This window comes from Amphibalanus amphitrite, unplaced genomic scaffold (assembly GCF_019059575.1).
Source record: "Amphibalanus amphitrite isolate SeventyFive unplaced genomic scaffold, NRLGWU_Aamphi_draft 000009F_arrow, whole genome shotgun sequence".
Lineage (NCBI taxonomy): Eukaryota > Metazoa > Arthropoda > Thecostraca > Balanomorpha > Balanidae > Amphibalanus > Amphibalanus amphitrite.
The window spans coordinates 2,176,354-2,194,514 of NW_024881505.1; the positions used below are offsets into that span (position 1 = coordinate 2,176,354).

At 54.1% G+C, this 18,161-nt stretch overlaps 1 protein-coding gene across 20 annotated transcripts in view; it reads right to left on the bottom strand.

Annotated features, from left to right (window-relative positions):
- Window positions 1-18,161, bottom strand: part of LOC122380571 (tensin-1-like) — a 156,560-nt gene that overhangs the window by 85,587 nt on the left and 52,812 nt on the right. For 16 of the 20 annotated variants that reach the window (XM_043363939.1, XM_043363910.1, XM_043363964.1 and 13 more), the window contains one exon: window positions 17,155-17,263. In XM_043363939.1, the coding sequence (XP_043219874.1) occupies window positions 17,155-17,263 (109 nt within the window). Of the gene's footprint in view, window positions 1-4,776; window positions 5,454-12,552; window positions 12,845-17,154; window positions 17,264-18,161 lie in introns of those variants that run through there. The other 4 variants (XM_043363971.1, XM_043363928.1, XM_043363996.1 and 1 more) reach the window with 3 other exon arrangements.

Below are 18,161 nucleotides of genomic sequence, written 5' to 3' on the forward strand. Positions count from 1 at the left end.
AGTAAGACCACTGCATGCAAAATGTGTTGAACAACGTGTAAACCGCATATGTAGCGGGGTGTTTAGAGAATCAAACAGCAAATCAAACATGCACATTGCACAACTATGCCGGAAAACATAAGGATACATGAGCGAGGATCAATGGTGATCGGCATGATACCTACTGTATGCAATGAGTTCGCTGTTTTTCAAATAACTCAGATAACCAACTACCTATATACATACATAGTTGTGCAAATACAAGAGGCAGCCAGGACCAGGTCGGGTAATAACACCTTGGAGGATTATCCATTATCCGGGCGGTATCCCAAACATTTCGCGGTGAGACGAGCTGCCCAGTGACGTCCAATGGCCGCCCTCCCCCGTAACTCCGTCAAATGACTCCGTAACTGTCCGGGACCATAATCTGACACGGCCGGCGACGACCCACGTGCACGAAGGCATGACCAAATGACGGTTACAGAGTCTGCACCAGACAGGAGACGAGCTAATGTCCGTCTGGATTGCTGAGCGTTACGAAGCATGCGTGACAAAACTTTGTACAGCGGATAGGTATGTCACATATGCACTCTGCGTCACCAAATGTGGGGAAATCAATGATCTTGGGGTAGAGGAGCCGAGGAAAGCTTGTAAGAGGAAGCTGCGAGTACCCCGATGGGAGATACAGAGCTGAGAGTGACTGACTCGAAGAGCTGAGGGCGTCAAGTGGGAGAGGGCCGAGGGCGTCAAGTGGGAGAGGGCCGAGGGCGTCAAGTGGGAGAGGGCCGAGGGCGTCACGAAGGAACTGAGTTGTAGCCCCGCCTGTAGCCTGGTCTGACGGAGCAGGTCGCTGTTTTCCTCTATTTGTGAGCATTATGGGCAGTCGAGGCCGGCGCGGGCGGATCAGTGGGTCGCTGACAGCGTTCTATCGTTCGCCGAACGCTGTCGCTGGGCTGTGGTCGGCACGACCAGACTACAGACGAGCAGTACCGATTTGATTGATACAAACTGTGAACACTGCAGCCAAAGCCAATCAGAATAAAAATTGGTGCAAGTGGTACAGGTAAACTGGCTTAATCCTATTAAAATGATTTTCCTGTAAATGTCAATGCTCATTACTCATCCCATTTAGACCTATAAAAACAAAAAAATGCCGAGTGGATGTCACCGTTATGCACGATAAAGGTTTGATGGTCGTAAGCCACTGATCCACCGATGTTCAGCCCCTAAATCGGTGAGCGACAATGCACTAGGAAGCACGGTCAATAGACGATATATCCAGGGAAAGTATAAAGGGCCCTACCCCTCAAATTGCCGCCTTTACTGCAGCACCGTTATCGCTAACCCGCTCTCCACCCCAGCACAACTGAAGCCCCGTTGACCGTTTCAATTCCTCCCGCCCGCGGCCCGTGCTGACACCGGACACGGGCCGTACCGAGCGGACCGGGCCGTGCCCCGTGTCACAGACCGGTAACTCTACACGGCACCGGGCGCACCTGGCCACTCCATACGGTCGCCGGCCGCTGACACTGGGCAGTAAGTCAGTCCCGACAGCCAGCCGGCCGCTGGGTATGGAAGAGGGTGAGAGAAAGAGAGAGTGGGGAGAGTTTCATTCACCCACCACTCACCCCCCCCCCCCCCGCCCCGGGGTGGCGACTGTCGACTGCCCTAACACGGAGCTGATCTATAATGCCTCACATCAGCGTCCAGAGATCGTAAATATATCCTGGTTACCTGGCCGACCAAAAACGGCAAGTGTAATGCGGGCATCCATTCATCACATGGCTGTCTTGCGGCATATCTTGATGACATGAGTGGCCATTTTGATAAGAGCGGCGGCCGTTTATGTATTGTAGGAGGAATTCCTCTCGGCGAGTCGGTTGACTTTGCCCTGCCGCGTGCAGCAGGGGTGCTGACTGAGAGCCGACCGTAGCAACAATAGCCAATCATGCCTGCAATGCCGAAACAATAGACACGAGGTCGGGTTCGATTGAGAGGCCGGCTGTTAGAGCAGACACCTGCCCGGGGCCAAGCAGCGCCGTGAGAGTAGACTGTGCCGCATCTGCCAGCAGCGAGGCGACGCACGTGATTGGACCGCTCCGCCGAGTATGTAGACTGTACCGCTGACATGGAGATACGACCTGGGCTGGGTCGCTGCGGGACCGTTATGCCACTGACATTGACAAGGCGTCCGCTACGAGATATTTTGAGCTTCACCACGTGGACGGAGAGGTTCACCATCTGGAAGTGCAGTCTGTCCGAAATTAAAAAAAAAACTCGTGCAAGTCATCTCAACTTTCGACACTTCCCTGCCGCAGTAATGTCCCTCTCATAAGTGACGGGTCCCCTCTCCATTGGCAGTTTTGTATGCTGACGTCTGTTTAACGTTCAGGACAGCATGCACCTCTTACCGGTGCTGTATGCACTATGCACCGTGCACACCGCCAGTAGACCACGGTAGTCACTGACAAGAGACGTGCCGTGTTTACTAGTGCTGCCGAATGTGCCGCATTTGTCACGTTAGCACGACCGTGCTACTGTCCAGCTTCCGCGGCCTAGGCGACACACCCAGCTTAACTGCCGCGAGAGGCTGCACGGCAGGCCTGCGCTACACGGCTGGCTGCGACTGTGGCAGCCACCTGCTTAGTTACGGGATGGGTAAAATGGGTGGTGTTATGATGGCGTCACCTGGCATAAACAATAACATTACCCCACGAACCCCTTGTAGACTCGCACTCATAGTGAGGCAGTTTTTGATGCTTTTAGATGATATTTGGCGAATTTCGTGATGTCATCCCATGAGTTGAAACGGAATCGAAACGGACAGCCACCTGATCCTAATGGATAAAGCTCTCGCGATAAATATCGATAGTTTCCATTCTCAGGGGTTAATGCTCTGAGCGATCTCCTACACAGAAGGCTCTCTCGCTAATCACAGGGTAGGCGACGGCCAATACTTGGTCATTTCGGTAACACAGGAGCTGTCGCGGCGGGCTGACCGACCGCCCATTGTTAGGCGCCGCTACCCGTGTGAACCCACTAATCCACGCCACACCCCCGTTCTCACCAAAGCCCAACACACAGAGAACGCAGATACTCTCCGTCTGGCCGGCTCCAACGATAGAGACCACCGCCTCATTCAGCACACAGAACAACAAATCCTAGACTGAATCCGGCCCGCTCCGACAAGGAGCAAAAAGGCGTGATGACAACCACCAAAAGCGGTCTCCGGCTGATGCCACGTCGCTGCGGAGGGAAAAAACGATAACCAACACGTGCTCGAAAGCCGGGGCGGTCGGCCGGCGGCTGCTGGCGTCGTGCAGGCGCGTGAGTCTCCCGGGACGGCACGTGAAGGCACTCCAGTCGTCCGCCAGGCCGGCGGCGCGGCGGCGGCGGCCGTCTTCAAAATGTGCCCTCAAACACGCGCGCAGCCGCGGGCAGGAGCACCGGCGGCAGAGGAGAAACTGACGCCGGAGCGAGAGAGGTCAGCTCACGTATGCAGTGTCAGGGCGAGAGGCCAGCGTACGGATGTTAAGTGCTGGAGAGAGGTCGGCATAAAGATATAAGACTGAAGAGAAAGGTCGGCGTACAATTTCAGTGCCAGCTGAGAGTGATGATACTGATTGTCGAGATCATGGTGGAGTTTCTGCCTCGATCAGCCCAAAGTTCGACAGACGGAACACATGGCTTGGAATTGACGGATGCTCCCATCAGGATAATCAAATAAAGCCACTGTTTCTAGACGTCGATCGATCCCTGGCGGTGGTTCCGTCCCAGTTCTGGGAGCAGGCGCTTCCCATGCGCTCACTGATCTGTGAGCCGCCTGGTGTGCTCGCAGTGGGAGGTGCCAGTCCGTGTGCAGATCTACCCGGGCCCGCCGCGATGATCACCGTTATCATTAAAATTCAATCAACACGTGCTTGATCAAGAGGCAGAAAAATGATATTAGGGTCAATGACATTTGATCGGCAGTGGCCACGACAAAACGCAGTTCAAATCGGGTTCAAATACTCAAACATGTAAGAGGCCCCAGCTAGTCATGTAGTTCAGACATCTATTTAGCATCATCACTCGTTTGCTGTAGATCGAGTCACATACTGATTGAGGGTAATATCTCATGTTAAATCAAGCGATGAACGCATGCATGTTTTTTTCCCTAGGATAACGTATGAAGTACGGCAAACATGCTTAAACTTCATGCAAATGCTTCAGGAAAGGCCCAAGAAGTGCATGGCGTGTTTTGTTCGAATCGAAACCATTAGGCTAAATTCAAACTTTCCCATTGCTATACCGGGAACTTCACTCGTATTTCCTGGCACCTGTGTACCCTTTTTACGACACAGGAGGTGAAAAGTGTTTATGAAATAAATAACAGTCTATAACGGTGATGTCATTGTTTGGTTAGGCAGGAATATTTGATACATGGGGCAGAAATGATATAGGACGTTTTGTAACCCTTTCGAAAGGCTTTCAAAAGCCTTACTTTTGTTCTCTAAATAAGTCTCGAAATTTGGAACGGCAGACAGTTGGATGCCTCCCCATTCCGTCGCCACTCGCGCCCCATTCCGCTGTCGCTCCGGCGCACCATTCCGGACACATCGCTCTGATCACGAGCGCGATGGTCGCCCACGGCTGTCACCGGACAAAGGCGTGTGCAAGATAGCGCAAATGCACGCCGTGTTGACACATCAGCCGTCGACGGCGATGCAAAAAACGGCTGCCGAGCTGCACGCGGTGTGGGCGACGCCTTTGGGCCTCCATTAGGCTGTCGTGTTCGAGGAGAGTCGCGGTACTTACGGCAGTCTTTGAGGAGGTCCATTGCGCCGTCGGAGGGGCCGCGCTGGCCGTCGCCCTGGGTCAGGTCACCGCCAGCATCCTCAGAATCTCCGACACAGCGCGGACAGTGACGACAGGGCACCGCGCGGGCGACCCAGCTCCGTGACGGCACACCGTCACGGGCGTCACTCGGACCCGTCACACGGTCACAGCACGCCGTCACCACGCCGGTGTCACGTCACAACCGCGCGGGGTAGTTGCAATGCGGCGTCACACACTGAGTAGGAGGCAGTGAACGGTTGGACTCTTCGGTCACCAAAAGCACGTCACCGTATGTGGTGATCGCCGAAGATCACTGTGGGTCACATCGCCATCGGCGTTCACCGCTGCACTGTGAGATCGTGATCATCACACATCACCGAAGCCATTCAGCGCCAGACGCTAATCAACACACTGCTGGGCACCGAACGAACACGACGGTCACCAAAGAACGATGGATGCTCCGGCGAGTCGGGGTTTAAAATTGATGGCGAAACTGCTCGCACACCACGACCTCACTTTCCTCCTCACCACTCAGGTCACTAGTCACTTCTCCGTTCTCCCAGACAACGCCTGATGGTCCGCCGTCGCCGCACCGCGTCGCCGACGTCTCTCTGCCGCCTGCGCGCCCGCCACGCACACGACCCGCTGCGTGACTGGCTGAGCGGGCGGGCTGCCTCACTGCCGTCGCCGCCGCCGCCGCCGCCGACTGCAGGGGTGTCCGACCAGCCTGCGCCGTCGTCCGGCGGGCGGTAAATAGCAGCGGCGGCGAAAGCGGCGGATTTGGACAGCCGTCGGCCAGCCGGCTGCATGGGCTGTTTGTGTCCCATCGGATCGATACGAGCCGGCATTGCATTCATCGATCCAAGGCCAGGGTCAGCACGGGCATTTCGTAGCGCTACGAACTACCCGCTCGGGTAAGCAATAGGTATGCCAATAGGAGGGCGGTACGATGCGTGATAACCGGGACAGGGTTGTTGACAGGAACCTATATAGTGTATGGCTGCGTTTATAAACACATTTTTCTCAAAATTAGTCAGATTGTATCTTACAGTTTTCGTTCAGTGGTAACTGGTAAGGCATACAGGCTAATGATAACGAAAAAATTGTAATGTCATGCATGCACCTGTGTCTCAGACACAGGTGCATGCTCGTAGTCATTGGACACATGCGAACATCACCCAGCGGACACCCTATTAATTATCTATTTCGAAAATGCTCTCAGTGTAGTGTATTTACTTCAATTTTCTGTATTATTTGAATAACTGCAAAAGTTGTATTTCTAAAATAAAAAGGCTCCGGTGCCAAAACGGGCAAAAAACAATGACGCACACATATCAATTTGCAGATATATCCGCACACCCGGCAAATTGCAACGCACCTGGTATACGTCACACGCTCACTGAACTAAGCGAGATTGACGCTTATGTATTTCCCTCACTGGGTCGATCTGCAGGTTTTCAGGGCAAATCAACATCCCCGATGCTTACTGAAATCAATCATCGTGATGAATGTGATTCATTAGAACGCAGTACTGCTGTATGGTTAATGTCCTAGCCGCCAGAAATGCCAGCTGCTTACCAGGTATGCCGGGGAGAAGTAGGTTTGGTATCCCTGAGGCACGCCACCCATCATAGACCCATCCCGTCCCGCTGCCACAGGAGGTCGGTCACCCCTCCCAATGCTGGTCGGTCACCCCTGGAGCTCGGTCGCCCAGTCCTCTCAGCCTGTCCTCTGCTCTTCACTCTCTGTTTGGCCGTAAGCTGGGACGCATCAGCAACTATAGTCACACACGCAAGCACAGACTGGCCTGGTTCATCTTCAACCTTTGCGTAAATCTTTTCGTCTTTCAGCTACGAAGGAAGCCCTAACACCGTCCAAATTCAACATTGATTACCTGAACTACGGTACCGCCGAAATGGGAAGTCGGTCGCCGCAAATAACCGGTCAACAGCCAGCATCATAGCCAATCATACACAGCTCAGAAACACCACCACCCGGTTCCGCAGCTCTCCCTGTCCTCTCCCCTTTCGTTTCTGTGCCCAAGTGGAGGGTACGGAGGGGAGGGGAGGCAGCTGGTGAGGCAGCTCCGGGCACACCGCCCGCGCCGCCCACCCAGGCTCCGTGCCGACTCGGACGGAAGTGGGACCAAAACACAGGAAGTGGCGGCTCTAAATAACCGTGGTGGCGGGCCGCACGCGCTAAGGAGCCCTCTGACCGCAAACGGCGTCACAGTGGCGCTGTTAGCACCGGTTATTGGGGTGTGAAATGAGAGATACAGTGAGAACCGATGTAAGCAGATAGATAATGCCCGCGAGGTGAGAACTGGCCAGTACGGATATGGACAAAGGTGAGAACCTGCAAGCATTGGTGCGATAACGAGTGAGAGGCTGGAGGCGCTGAGCCTAGGGGTGCATGATAAAGCGCATCAGGCCGTTTACATTGTTCGGCGGTGCAGTATGCTTTCAGGCGTTCGTTACTAGTGCCATCTAGCGACAAAAAGGGACAGCAAACGTTCGTTGAATTGTCATCACCCGTTTCTACACAGGGATCGAAGGAAGCATGCGCAGTGGATATCGATAATTGAGAACAGCTTGCGCCATGTTTGCAGTGTGATCGGATAGCTCGACCCTTTGAGGCGCAGTCGAGCGATCATGTTGGTAACAAGATACAAAGACGTGTGGTTCGTACGCGAAGATCTAACCAACCCTGCAACAGGAGCATCAGCAGCGCCTCATAAAGATCGGATTGAAATGCCGGGGCTTTGTGGGGCCCCTGGCATCGGTTGATTTCCTTCCATTGGGAATGGGATGCCCCACTTCAAGTTAAAGCTTTGCTCAGATGGCAGATCATCATATGTGAGATATGCTTTGTAACGGTTGACAATCCACCTTTTTTATGAAGTAAATACTAAATGACTTATTGGTCATCCGTTCCAAAAATTGCTTCCTTTTTATTAAAATTTAAAACAAAGCAAAACAAAATGTTAAAAAGAGCTTAAAATCTTACATATCTAGAAATATTTGCCAAACCCTTATACAACGTCCGGCCACATGGATCCGTTCCCTTTCGAGCGCTTTCTCCGTCCAGTCCGACAGTAACGCCATCGCTCACATATGGGCGCCCCTATCGGTCACTTCTGATTATTCAGGCACGTCGTCATACCGTCACGCTACGGGAAACAGGCCAAACAGCCAGCCAGCCCACGGTGCAAAGGTTGAAAACAATTGACGCCGTGTGGAATCGATCCCAAGTAGACGGGGTATCGCAGGGATCACTGGTCTATGTGTCCATGAAGAGCGCTGGTCTGGCGAGGTTGTCTGGCGCTGTTAGCTCGCCTCTGTGACTGCTCTGTTGGTCTGCCCTCCGCTGTATGTGTGCGTATGGGAGGCACGCGGCGCGGCCGAGGCAGAAATAGCGCAGTCTCGCGCGCCACGCGCCGCACGGCGCCGCCCCGGCCCGGCACGCGGTCCTGAGCGGCGCGCCGAGCCTCGCCGCAGTGCGCCGCTGCTCGCCGCCCCGCGCCGCCAATACTAATGCGCCACGTGACCGTCTGCAGATGCTAATTAGCTGGCCGTGATGACGGGCCGGGTCGTGGTCGAACGGAGGCCGTCATCACGGCTCACGGAGTACCCGATCGGACACCGAGAGCGCGCGCAGGACCGGTCACGAAAAACGGTCGCATGCGAACGGTATCGGTGTCCGGGAGATACAGTAACGGTGCGCTCAAGACCCACACAGGAGTCGAGCGTATGCTAATGGATTCGGAGACGGTGAGCGGGTCATGAATATTGAATATTCCAGTCCGATGCCGCTGTTATTGGGATCTCAAGGGAGAGCCGTGTCCAGTTACCAACGGAGACAAAAGGATCAAGAAAGTAGACCACTATGCATCATATTAATTTCAAACTGTTATGCTTTGAAACAAATAATACATCCCGCTCGGTCTAAATCACCATCCCCTCATCGTTCCACCGGCTTGCTGTAAGCCTCCACTGGTTAGCGTAATCCCATCGCAGTTTCCCTCCCTTCCCCACCTCAGAGCAACCAGGTCACCCCGCACGTGCCTGCTGTGAGCGCGGCTCTAGCTGGATCGTTTACGTTTCCGTACTCTGACCCCTATCTACCCCAGATACCTGCCCCTCCCCTTCGCCCACCTCCCCCCCCCCCTCCCAAACGGCACGAGCCGAGCGAGTACCGTACAGAGGGCTATTCATAACTAGCGTGTCTCGCGCGCCTGGCCACCTCTCGGTGACATACCGGAGAGCCGGGCACCGAGACGGGGGCATGAGGAGGTGGTGGGGAGAGGCGATGGTGAACCGATGGCAAGGCGATGGTGAAGCAATAGTGAAGCGATGGTGAAGCGATGACAGCGATGGGGAAGTGAGCCTTGCATTCGGGATAAGCTGGACACCAAACAGTCAGAAACAATCGAAATGCAAGGCGCCAAAGATGTTTCCGTTTATAAGGCGCTATAGTTGAGATCGCTGACAGATATATTGTATCAAATAACACCTGAGCTAATACAATAAAACATTTCTTTTTCTTATACCGGCACCTAAAAAAGTACCATGATTATTATGCTATTAGCTGTTTTGCGCACATTCACTTCAATGATTTCTTGATAGATCCACATTCAAATTGAACAGCAGTTCGAACAAAGCACACAGACCTCTGATATATCGCGTCATCCTGTGCGCTCAGGTGCCATTTTGACAGCCTCCTCCACCGTCCATCTCACTCTGACACCGCTTTGAGGCGCCGCCGGCCGCCGGGCGTCACCACGGTGGTAATTGTTTGTGATGGCCGGCTTCCGGAGCGGTGGCGTTGGATTGGAGCGGAACACAGCCCAGCTGGTGCCGGGGGCGGCGGTCCCGCGACTCAATGGACACAGAGGGCCGGGGCACGTGCGTGCGGGAGGCACGTGCCGGCCGCTCACCCTCTTGTTATGTTCCCTTCCGTCCGGGAAAGGGGGAGACCGGTTTACAGAGACGAGCTGCAGACCGCACGGACCGGACGCGCGTCTCTGGTGAAAGACTGTAGTGATCGAAAGGCAAGGAAACATCTGGCTTGCTTCCACAGCTGCACCCTAATTTACGCGTTGTATTACTCAAGCCGTTCGAGCCTAATGCTCGTCTAATACCAACCAACAAACGAGCGTTTCATTGAGCCTGCCAGGCGGGCGCCCGGCTGCGATATCGTTCACAGCCACGGGCGGCGACCTAAACGGTGCTGACACGGCGCACACATGTGCTGCCGATATGCGCCGCACACATTTGTCAACACGCCGTGACCTATCGCCCGGCGTGCAGCGAACGTGCAGCGGCAGCACCGTTCCTCATCGAACGCCTGGGCGAGTAAAACACGCGGGTGGAGGCGGTGCCGACAGACGAGCGGCCTCTACGGATTGGGGTGACTGAGAGCGATGACGGAGGAGCGATAGGCTCGCGGGAAGAAAGGTGATGGGGCGAGGAGGCTAGAGGCCTCCCCGAATGCCCGAGCAGGAATGGCGTCTCGAACGAGCGCCATTCCTGACAACTAGCGACTTCCTCGACGACAGAAAGCTGGACAGATTGGAGTCAGCTGGTGACTGTGACACCCTTCAACGCCCTGTACCGCGGTAATAACGTGATAACAACGTCACTGGCGTGACGTTGTGGTGACAAGCCGTGACACGGGACACGGCTGGACGTCACGTCACGTCCCGGCCGTCCCGCTCTGTGACGGGTGCCGTGTTCGCCTGTCATGTACCGTGTCGACGGAGCTGTCGTCAGCGTTCCTGGGCCGGGCTGGGGAGGCCGCCCGACGCCGAGGTCTCTGGGATTGGACTGGTAGGCTGTCTCTCGTCTGTATCTTCCGGCGCGGAGAAAGATGGGCTGGAAACAGGAAGGGCTGAGCTGAACTGTCGCTTCTCTTGCCCCTTCCGGCGCCTGTACGGGAGACAGGATTGAGACGAAAAAAGGAGGAGGCAGAAGGGTGGAGAAGCGAAACGGTAGAAATACAGCAAGGTGGCAACAGCAAAGGACTGAAAGGTGGAACCGCAGATATTGATAGACAGGAAACGTGAGTAATAACAGGACTCGGGAGAGTTGCTGGAGAGTCAGATCGATGCGAATAAAAGTTCGCATGCGAGGCTCCAGGCGACATAAAGCATACATCACTTCACTCACTATTCTTTGCAGGGAAAACTTTTGCTGTAATGTACGACCAACGGACCACAGTTTCGTTTTATATCCGACATTTCAGCTCGGGCTGCACTGTCTCGAAGGCCAGTAAACGAGTTATTGGTCCATCAGCTACGCTGAGCGAGCCCAACCGTCTCACGTCGAAGCGAAGGCACATAATGCCACGATTGCTGGCAGGCTGCCAATAGGTTTACCAAACTGGGTGTGACAATGTGCCAAATCCACGATCACCCCCGTCGCGTCTTTTCACACAGGCATGTCCGCATGTTGTGACACATCTCCTGCACGTGCGGCCGGTACTCGCACCTCCACGTGGCACGTGCGTCTTTAGCGGGGCACGTGCCGAACCAGATGACGGGGTGATTTTGGGCACCAGGTGACACTTGTCGTGACTCTGACACGGAGTAAAAACACGACGCGCACAGCTCCTGTAGCTCTATGGTCAGAGCGAGCGTAACTACTGACATTTCAAGGGCGAGATTACGCAGGACGAGATAAAAAGGGCACGAATAAAAACTTCGGCAAACAGACAACAGACATGATAAAAAGAAGCTCAGCAGAGGAGGGACAGCAGATTCGCATTTTCATTCTGCAAGTGCCCAAAAGCGCGTTTTGCGATGCCCGTCACGGTTCAAATATACATATATGATGGTCTGTTTCGCCATTCTCGTGTGATGTCGACATTGACTAGCATTTTTTGTTTTTGTTTTAGTAAAATGCTTTAGAATCGGTCGAAACCCAGCCGATTACCCTTACCTCCCAGCAACCAAAGGTCTGGGAATGAATACAACGAACTCATACAAAATACCAAAGCGACAAAGGTGATCCTTCGTAACGACAAATGACTTAAACGCCTTTCCCTATACAATACATCTGCCCACCTGGCGTCTTGCCCCACATTCCACGAGCCAGGCGCATACCTACCGGACCCCCTCCCCTGGAAACCCACGCCGTCACCGTCCGGCCGTCTTCACCGTCCATTGAAGCAGCAACCGGCGGCGCTGGCCAGCCTATCAAAACAGGCTCGTTTGTTAACCTGCACCCACGTGGGACTTTCTAGCCATGCATGTGCTCTCTATTATGGGACGAATTGATGGCTAGTCGGGGCGCGAGCCCGACCCGTGTCACGCTCTCAACGACAGCGGTCAGGGGCTAGTCGAAGCGAGAAAGGCAGATACAGATATCATTGGAGACAGGTGGAGGTCAGATGGTGCTGAGTCAGCTTCAGGTCACTGGGTCACATAGGTCACCTGATCAGATCACATCGACATCATAACAGGGGTGTAAAGGAAAGGTCAGGTCAAAACATGTGAGTCGTGCTGGCTCGAATCGGGTAGGTCACGTCAAATCACAGCTGTTGGGTCTCAGAATTGAGAGCTGCAGCTGCAGCAAACATGGAGCTGAGTCATATGATACTAAAGAAGCGCTGCTGGAAAAGCTAATCTGGATCAGACACCGTTGTGTTTGAAAAGAATAGCCAGCAGGGTCGGCAAAGCAGATCAAGATGAGGTGTGATATTGTCTCTTGGCTACGAGTCTTTACACTTAGCGTCGGTGTGCGATATCGAACTTACCTTTTCTGAGCAGTCCCTTCATGACTGTAGGAGGCGGCATACTCTTCACGGTATGGCTCACAGGTCTCACCGGACTGGGTGGGTCACAACAGGACACTATACTTCTATTGAGTATGGGTGCTTTTCGATACCAGTGACCATAGTTCAACACACCATCACAATGCCAAACTCACTTCACCGTTAACACCACTGAAATAAAGTCGCTTCAACGCACACCCAAATCGGAGTCGCACGCCTCGGAGTCGCACAGCGCCACAGCCCGCCGGCTGGGCGCACAGGGCTGAACTGGTCCCTGCCGGTCCCCTACGACCCTCTCCCCACCTACCCGTCCCCTACGGCGACCCTTCTGCCGGCGGTGAGGCCGGTAATAGCAGGGGGTAGCGCCGGCGGGCGGCCTCCCACCCCGCTCCCCCTCCCCCCACGCCGCCTGCCCCACACAGCGGGTGCCGAGACCTAGTCCGTCCCCAGCCAGACCCATCCCAGCAGGCGCCGGCAGCCCGTCCCCAGCCGTACCTACCAGACAGCCCAGCGGGCGTTTCAAGCCTTCCTAGGCCGATAGAGTTGGAGCACTCACCAGCCGGCGGACTCCTTACAAATTGCCGTCGTTTTTACCACGATCGTTCTGGACAAGACGCTCGCGAACATTTATTATTACGTGTTTGATGTCATTGTATAAATGACATCATATTACTTGGAGGGCATCAGAATATAAAAACAAATCAGTCTGACACTGCTGTGGTCTAAAGGCCCTGCAACAAGGCCTGAGATTAGCTGTGCAATATGCAGGGCTGCGGAGTCGGAGTCGGAGTCGGAGTCGGAGTTGGTCGGAGTCTTGGTCGGAGTCGACAGTTGTGACCGGAGTCGGAGTCGGAGTCGGAGTCGATATTGGAAACCCCAGCCGGAGTCGGAGTCGGAGTCACCTAAAATCTGTCGACTCCGCAGCCCTACCAGATGTGCGGAGTCGGAGTCGGGAGTTGGAGTTGATCGGAGTCGACATTTCTGCCCGGAGTCGGAGTCGGAGTCGGAGTTGGTTTTTGAAAGCCGGAGTCGGAGTCGGAGTCGGAGTCGCCGTAAATCCATCGACTCCGCAGCCCTGGCAATATGCACTGTTCGCTGTGCAATGTGCAATGTGCAATTTGGGCTGAGTTCGTTGACAGAAGCGAAGCGGGAATTGCTATTTTTGGGGTTACTTTTCGACAATAGTCTCGACAATTGTGTGCTGCGTCGTTTCTGGTCTGCAGTTAATGGTCAATGGAAGGTGTGGGCAGTCTGTTGAGGACAGGCGGTCATCTCAGTACATAACCGCCTGTCATCAGCGGTCTATTATACGTTCTCTCTTTAAATGTCTGTTGTCAATCATTATCATCCGTCTTTTGCGATGTGGTCAGACGTTCTTCGTTTGTCAACCGTCATACGTAAAGACTTGTCTTATTCCATCAATATCGTCAACCGTTTGCCATCACCCGACTGGCCATATATTGCAAATCGAGCATTTGGGCATCATCAGCGCTTCCTCGAAACCCTTTCCTCGTCGCGTGATGCTTCGATAGATCGGTGGCATTCCGTTTTTTCGTCAGTCCTCGCTGTTTATCTTTTCTGTTTAGTCGAGACAGTTCTGTCCTTTAGTCAGCCAGAGTCAACAAGCGGCCACTGGCTGGTTCGACTTTGGCTGAAGGCCTCGGCTGGATAATTTAATGCAATTCAGCGGTCCTAAAACTCGTAACTGCCTCGTAGAAGATGTCATCCGTTATTTTACTTCAACAATTCAAGATAAAGCACTAAAATTCAATGTATAACAAAACTGTCCAAAGTTTCCATCGTCTATCAGTAGTCATCTCAGTACCTACTGGAAACTAGACTTTGAGGTTTGTCATCATAAAATGGCCGACTGTTTGATGAAGCGCCACTTACAAGTTACAATAATTAGTTTAAGTCTTCAGAGCCAGACACAGACAGTAAAGCTGTCAGATGCCTCCACGTTGGTGGCAGTAAGTCACATGACACGTCAGGACGGTGCGCCACATCGCCTATCTCCAGTATTACAAAGCTTGATTCGATATGTTCACACATCAACATCAGAGGTCACGTCTGGTTGAGTACTCATAGATCAAAGGTCATTTCGACTAGCCCCGGCCGGGGTTATGCCAATATCATTCAGACAGCTGAACAGAACGTTCACTTCCGCTTGTCTTCCGAGTCAGTAGCCAGCTCTGACTCAGTCGAGTCATGGCGAGATGAGCTGAGCCGTAGCGACTTGGAACAAGACGCCACGAATTACTGGGTATTTGAGCACTAACAGGACAGTGACAAAGGAAACGTAGTGGGTTTTGTGTGCCGGAAGCGGTACTCGCACATTCGTGCGTGCGGAAGTTCGCGTGAGAACCAAAGGCCACAGAGGGTGTGGCCTATGAATAAAACTGGGTTTTGGTGGCATTTGGTAATAATCACTTTTCTATATAAGGTATTTCTATTACATTTTGTCCTCAGGCGCGGTGGCTGATACCAGACAATGGAGTTGGACGAGTGCTAACAACCCCGGACCGCGTGCTAACCAACACGGGACGAGCCCTAATCAGTCGAGACCGTGCGTTAACACCTCGTTTGGTCAGGTCGATCGTAGATAGATTGGCAGGTCTGTTCAGATGAATGGCACTCTTCTAATCGCCCATTCAGGAAAAAGAGGATGGGGACTGGCTAATAAAATACACTGGATATATGTGATGCAATTTGCATAAGTATATATGTATAAATATGTTTATACCCACATCCAGGCAGGTAAGCATGCTAAATGCATCCATGAAGGCTGAAGCGCATCCATGCGGCAGACCGGCAGAACTCGACCTGGCGGCAGGACTTGTTTCCGACCAGGCGGCAGGACTCGAACAAGACGGCCGTTGGCCGCGCCGCCGCCCACTGCCTGCACCAGTATGGCTCAGACCGGTCCTCCCATTTCGGTCAGTGGCCGCCGACCCGCGGACCGTATTTGGCAGAAGGACCGGGCGTCCACAACAGACCGCTTCATCACGGCTCGTGCTGTTCCCCTCAGCCGCGCCAGGACCCCGCGCGCCGCGCCGTGCCGGCCGCAGGTGCGCCAGTCTCGTCGTGTGGCGCGCTAGCTATGAGTGTCACGCCCCACTTCAGTCGCAGACGCGTCGCTTTGGCCACGCGGGGCGCCACTTTAGCCACAGCCACGTCACTTTAGCCTTCGGAGGACGTCCTCCCACACAGTAGGTCGGTGCGCCAAGCCACGGCGAGCGTCTATTGTCGCCGCGACCCGTGCCTCCACGACCTTACGCAGCCCACGATACAACAGCGTCAATGGATGGCCGGGAGAAAGCGTCCTTCTCTCAGCTGGTTTCAGCAGTCCCGTCTGAGCACACACAGCTGGACTGGCGGACAGACACAGAGGCGACGCCTGCCCGCCCGCGCGCCGTGGGTTTAACGGAAAGACGGCGGCAATATCGTGTCTCGTGCCTCGAGCGGTCGCGTGCGAGCTGCGCGGGCGGTCAGAAATTGAGGCATGACGCCACTGATTGCGCTGGCAAAAAGGCGCTAAGTGGGCTACCAGCCGACACGTTAAATAGCCACTCAGTGTAGGGAGCGGTCAGGCCGCGAAGGGCCGCTGTCAGTCACCTGGCACGCAGTGGCTGACGGCGGTCCGAGTGAGGGAGGTGTCACGGCCAAGACTGCAGCAGCAGTGGAGCCAAGATGAATGGCCGTGAATGTCGTCAGAGCTTCGGCCATGCAGTATGAGGAACGACATCCAAAGGGACCGAGTCGATTCGAGCCGAAATGGGGCTAACGTTCATACCGGGAGCCGTCCGGGCAAAGGCTAAAGCCTGCATCATCTGACGAAGCGCTATGGGTAGTTAACAAATTTGCAAAACGCATTTCAACTTCTAAATTCATTGTCGCATGAAACATGATCATCAGGTTGAAAAGATTGTGCAAAAACTTTCGAAAAATAAAAACAACGCATTTTATGTATACTTAAAAACTCTAAATCGAAACTTTCTACCACAAAATGTCATTCGACGGGCCTCCAAGCCCAGAGACAGTCATCAATCCCAATCACCAGTCATGCTTTCTGTGGCGTGTGTTACGTCGAGAGGTCGCCAGGGGTCATCTCGGTTATCGGCTGGATGTCGAGGTCACGCGATTCCATCTGCCCTTTCCCGGCCCGAACTGTGACCCTCCCTGGCGGTCAGTTTTAGAGGAATGGTGTCAGGAAACGGGCCGTTATTCCGCAACTGATACCAAGCGACAACTAGAATGTCGCAACCATCGGCAATCGCATAATTCCGCTCAAACACAGGCATTTGTGCGTTACGGTAAGTAATATGTCGGCCTCAATAGCGGATCTGTAATATCCGTCACACTGTCAAAGTATGGCATTCGAAGCATTCATGGGATAGCGACGTGAACGGCGCATGACAAGATGGGCAAGGAATCGGCCAAGGAATCAGCATAGGCTAGACGGACACCTATCCTGAAATAAAGGTGTAAAAATCGACAGACCGCGATAGGAATCTGCCAGACAGGCGCCATTTCTGACATACATGCTCGGTTCCTAACACAGGCCCGGTGTGTGCAATGACTGACCTCGACATGCGCTGCCATGCGTGTTGATGATCTGATGACACACGCTGCACGCCCGCTTCTTCCTGAACAGCTTGTTTTTGAAGGTGTGACACTGGAGGGTGGCATCTCCCTGAAACAGAGACGGTATGGCGTCAGACTATTAGTAGCTGAAAATGGGGATTTGCCTTGACGTTGGCACCAATAAGCCCTACCGGACCACCAGGCTTGATAAACTGGACAGTGCACAGTGCACACTGACTCGTACTTTTGTTATCTGCTTATCGCCTTTTCTTAAGCTCAAACGTTGAAATGTCATAAAATTGCATTGCGTATCACGCACCCCTAGAAAATCATTAAGCAAAACAGACCAGTTACAACAGCATGGCTGATTTTGGGAAAATACCGGTCCGGGTTTATCTATTGGGCAGATGTCGTTTACATTTTGGGGACAGTCTGAAGTATCGCTTCCCCCTGCCCTAGCGGTTCCGCCAACTACCATTTTGTCAGTGCCGAGTATAGCTGCTCACTGACAGCCGTGTGTGTTGGTGTTGGTGCCGGTGGTGTGGATGGGAGGGCTGCGCACTACGCGCACGGCGCAGCTCCTCAATCCATCACAGGTGCTGACAGACCTCTCCTGGCCCACTGCGCGTTCAGTGATAACAGATTCCACTCAGTGTCTCCGCCGTGCCGGCCGACGGCCCGGTCTGCCACTGCCAGCCTCTGTGTCAGTATGCGAGTGCACCGCTGTGTTGGTGGACTCGATGTCCAAGTTCCACCGATCAGTCTCGCGACGCTTCATCTCATCCAGAGATCCCGCCGCCCCCATCCGTCACCGCTCGCCCCCGCCCGCCGCTGGATGCCGCCCCGCTCGCCGCTCCCGCCTGCCGCTGGATGCCGCCCCGCTCGCGGCTCCCGCTCTCCGTCACCGCTCGCCCGCTCTCCGCCCCGCTCTCCGCCCCCGCCTGACGCTTCCACCCGCCGCTGGACGCCGCTCATTAGCACAGTCTGATGCTATCTGGCGGTAGAGT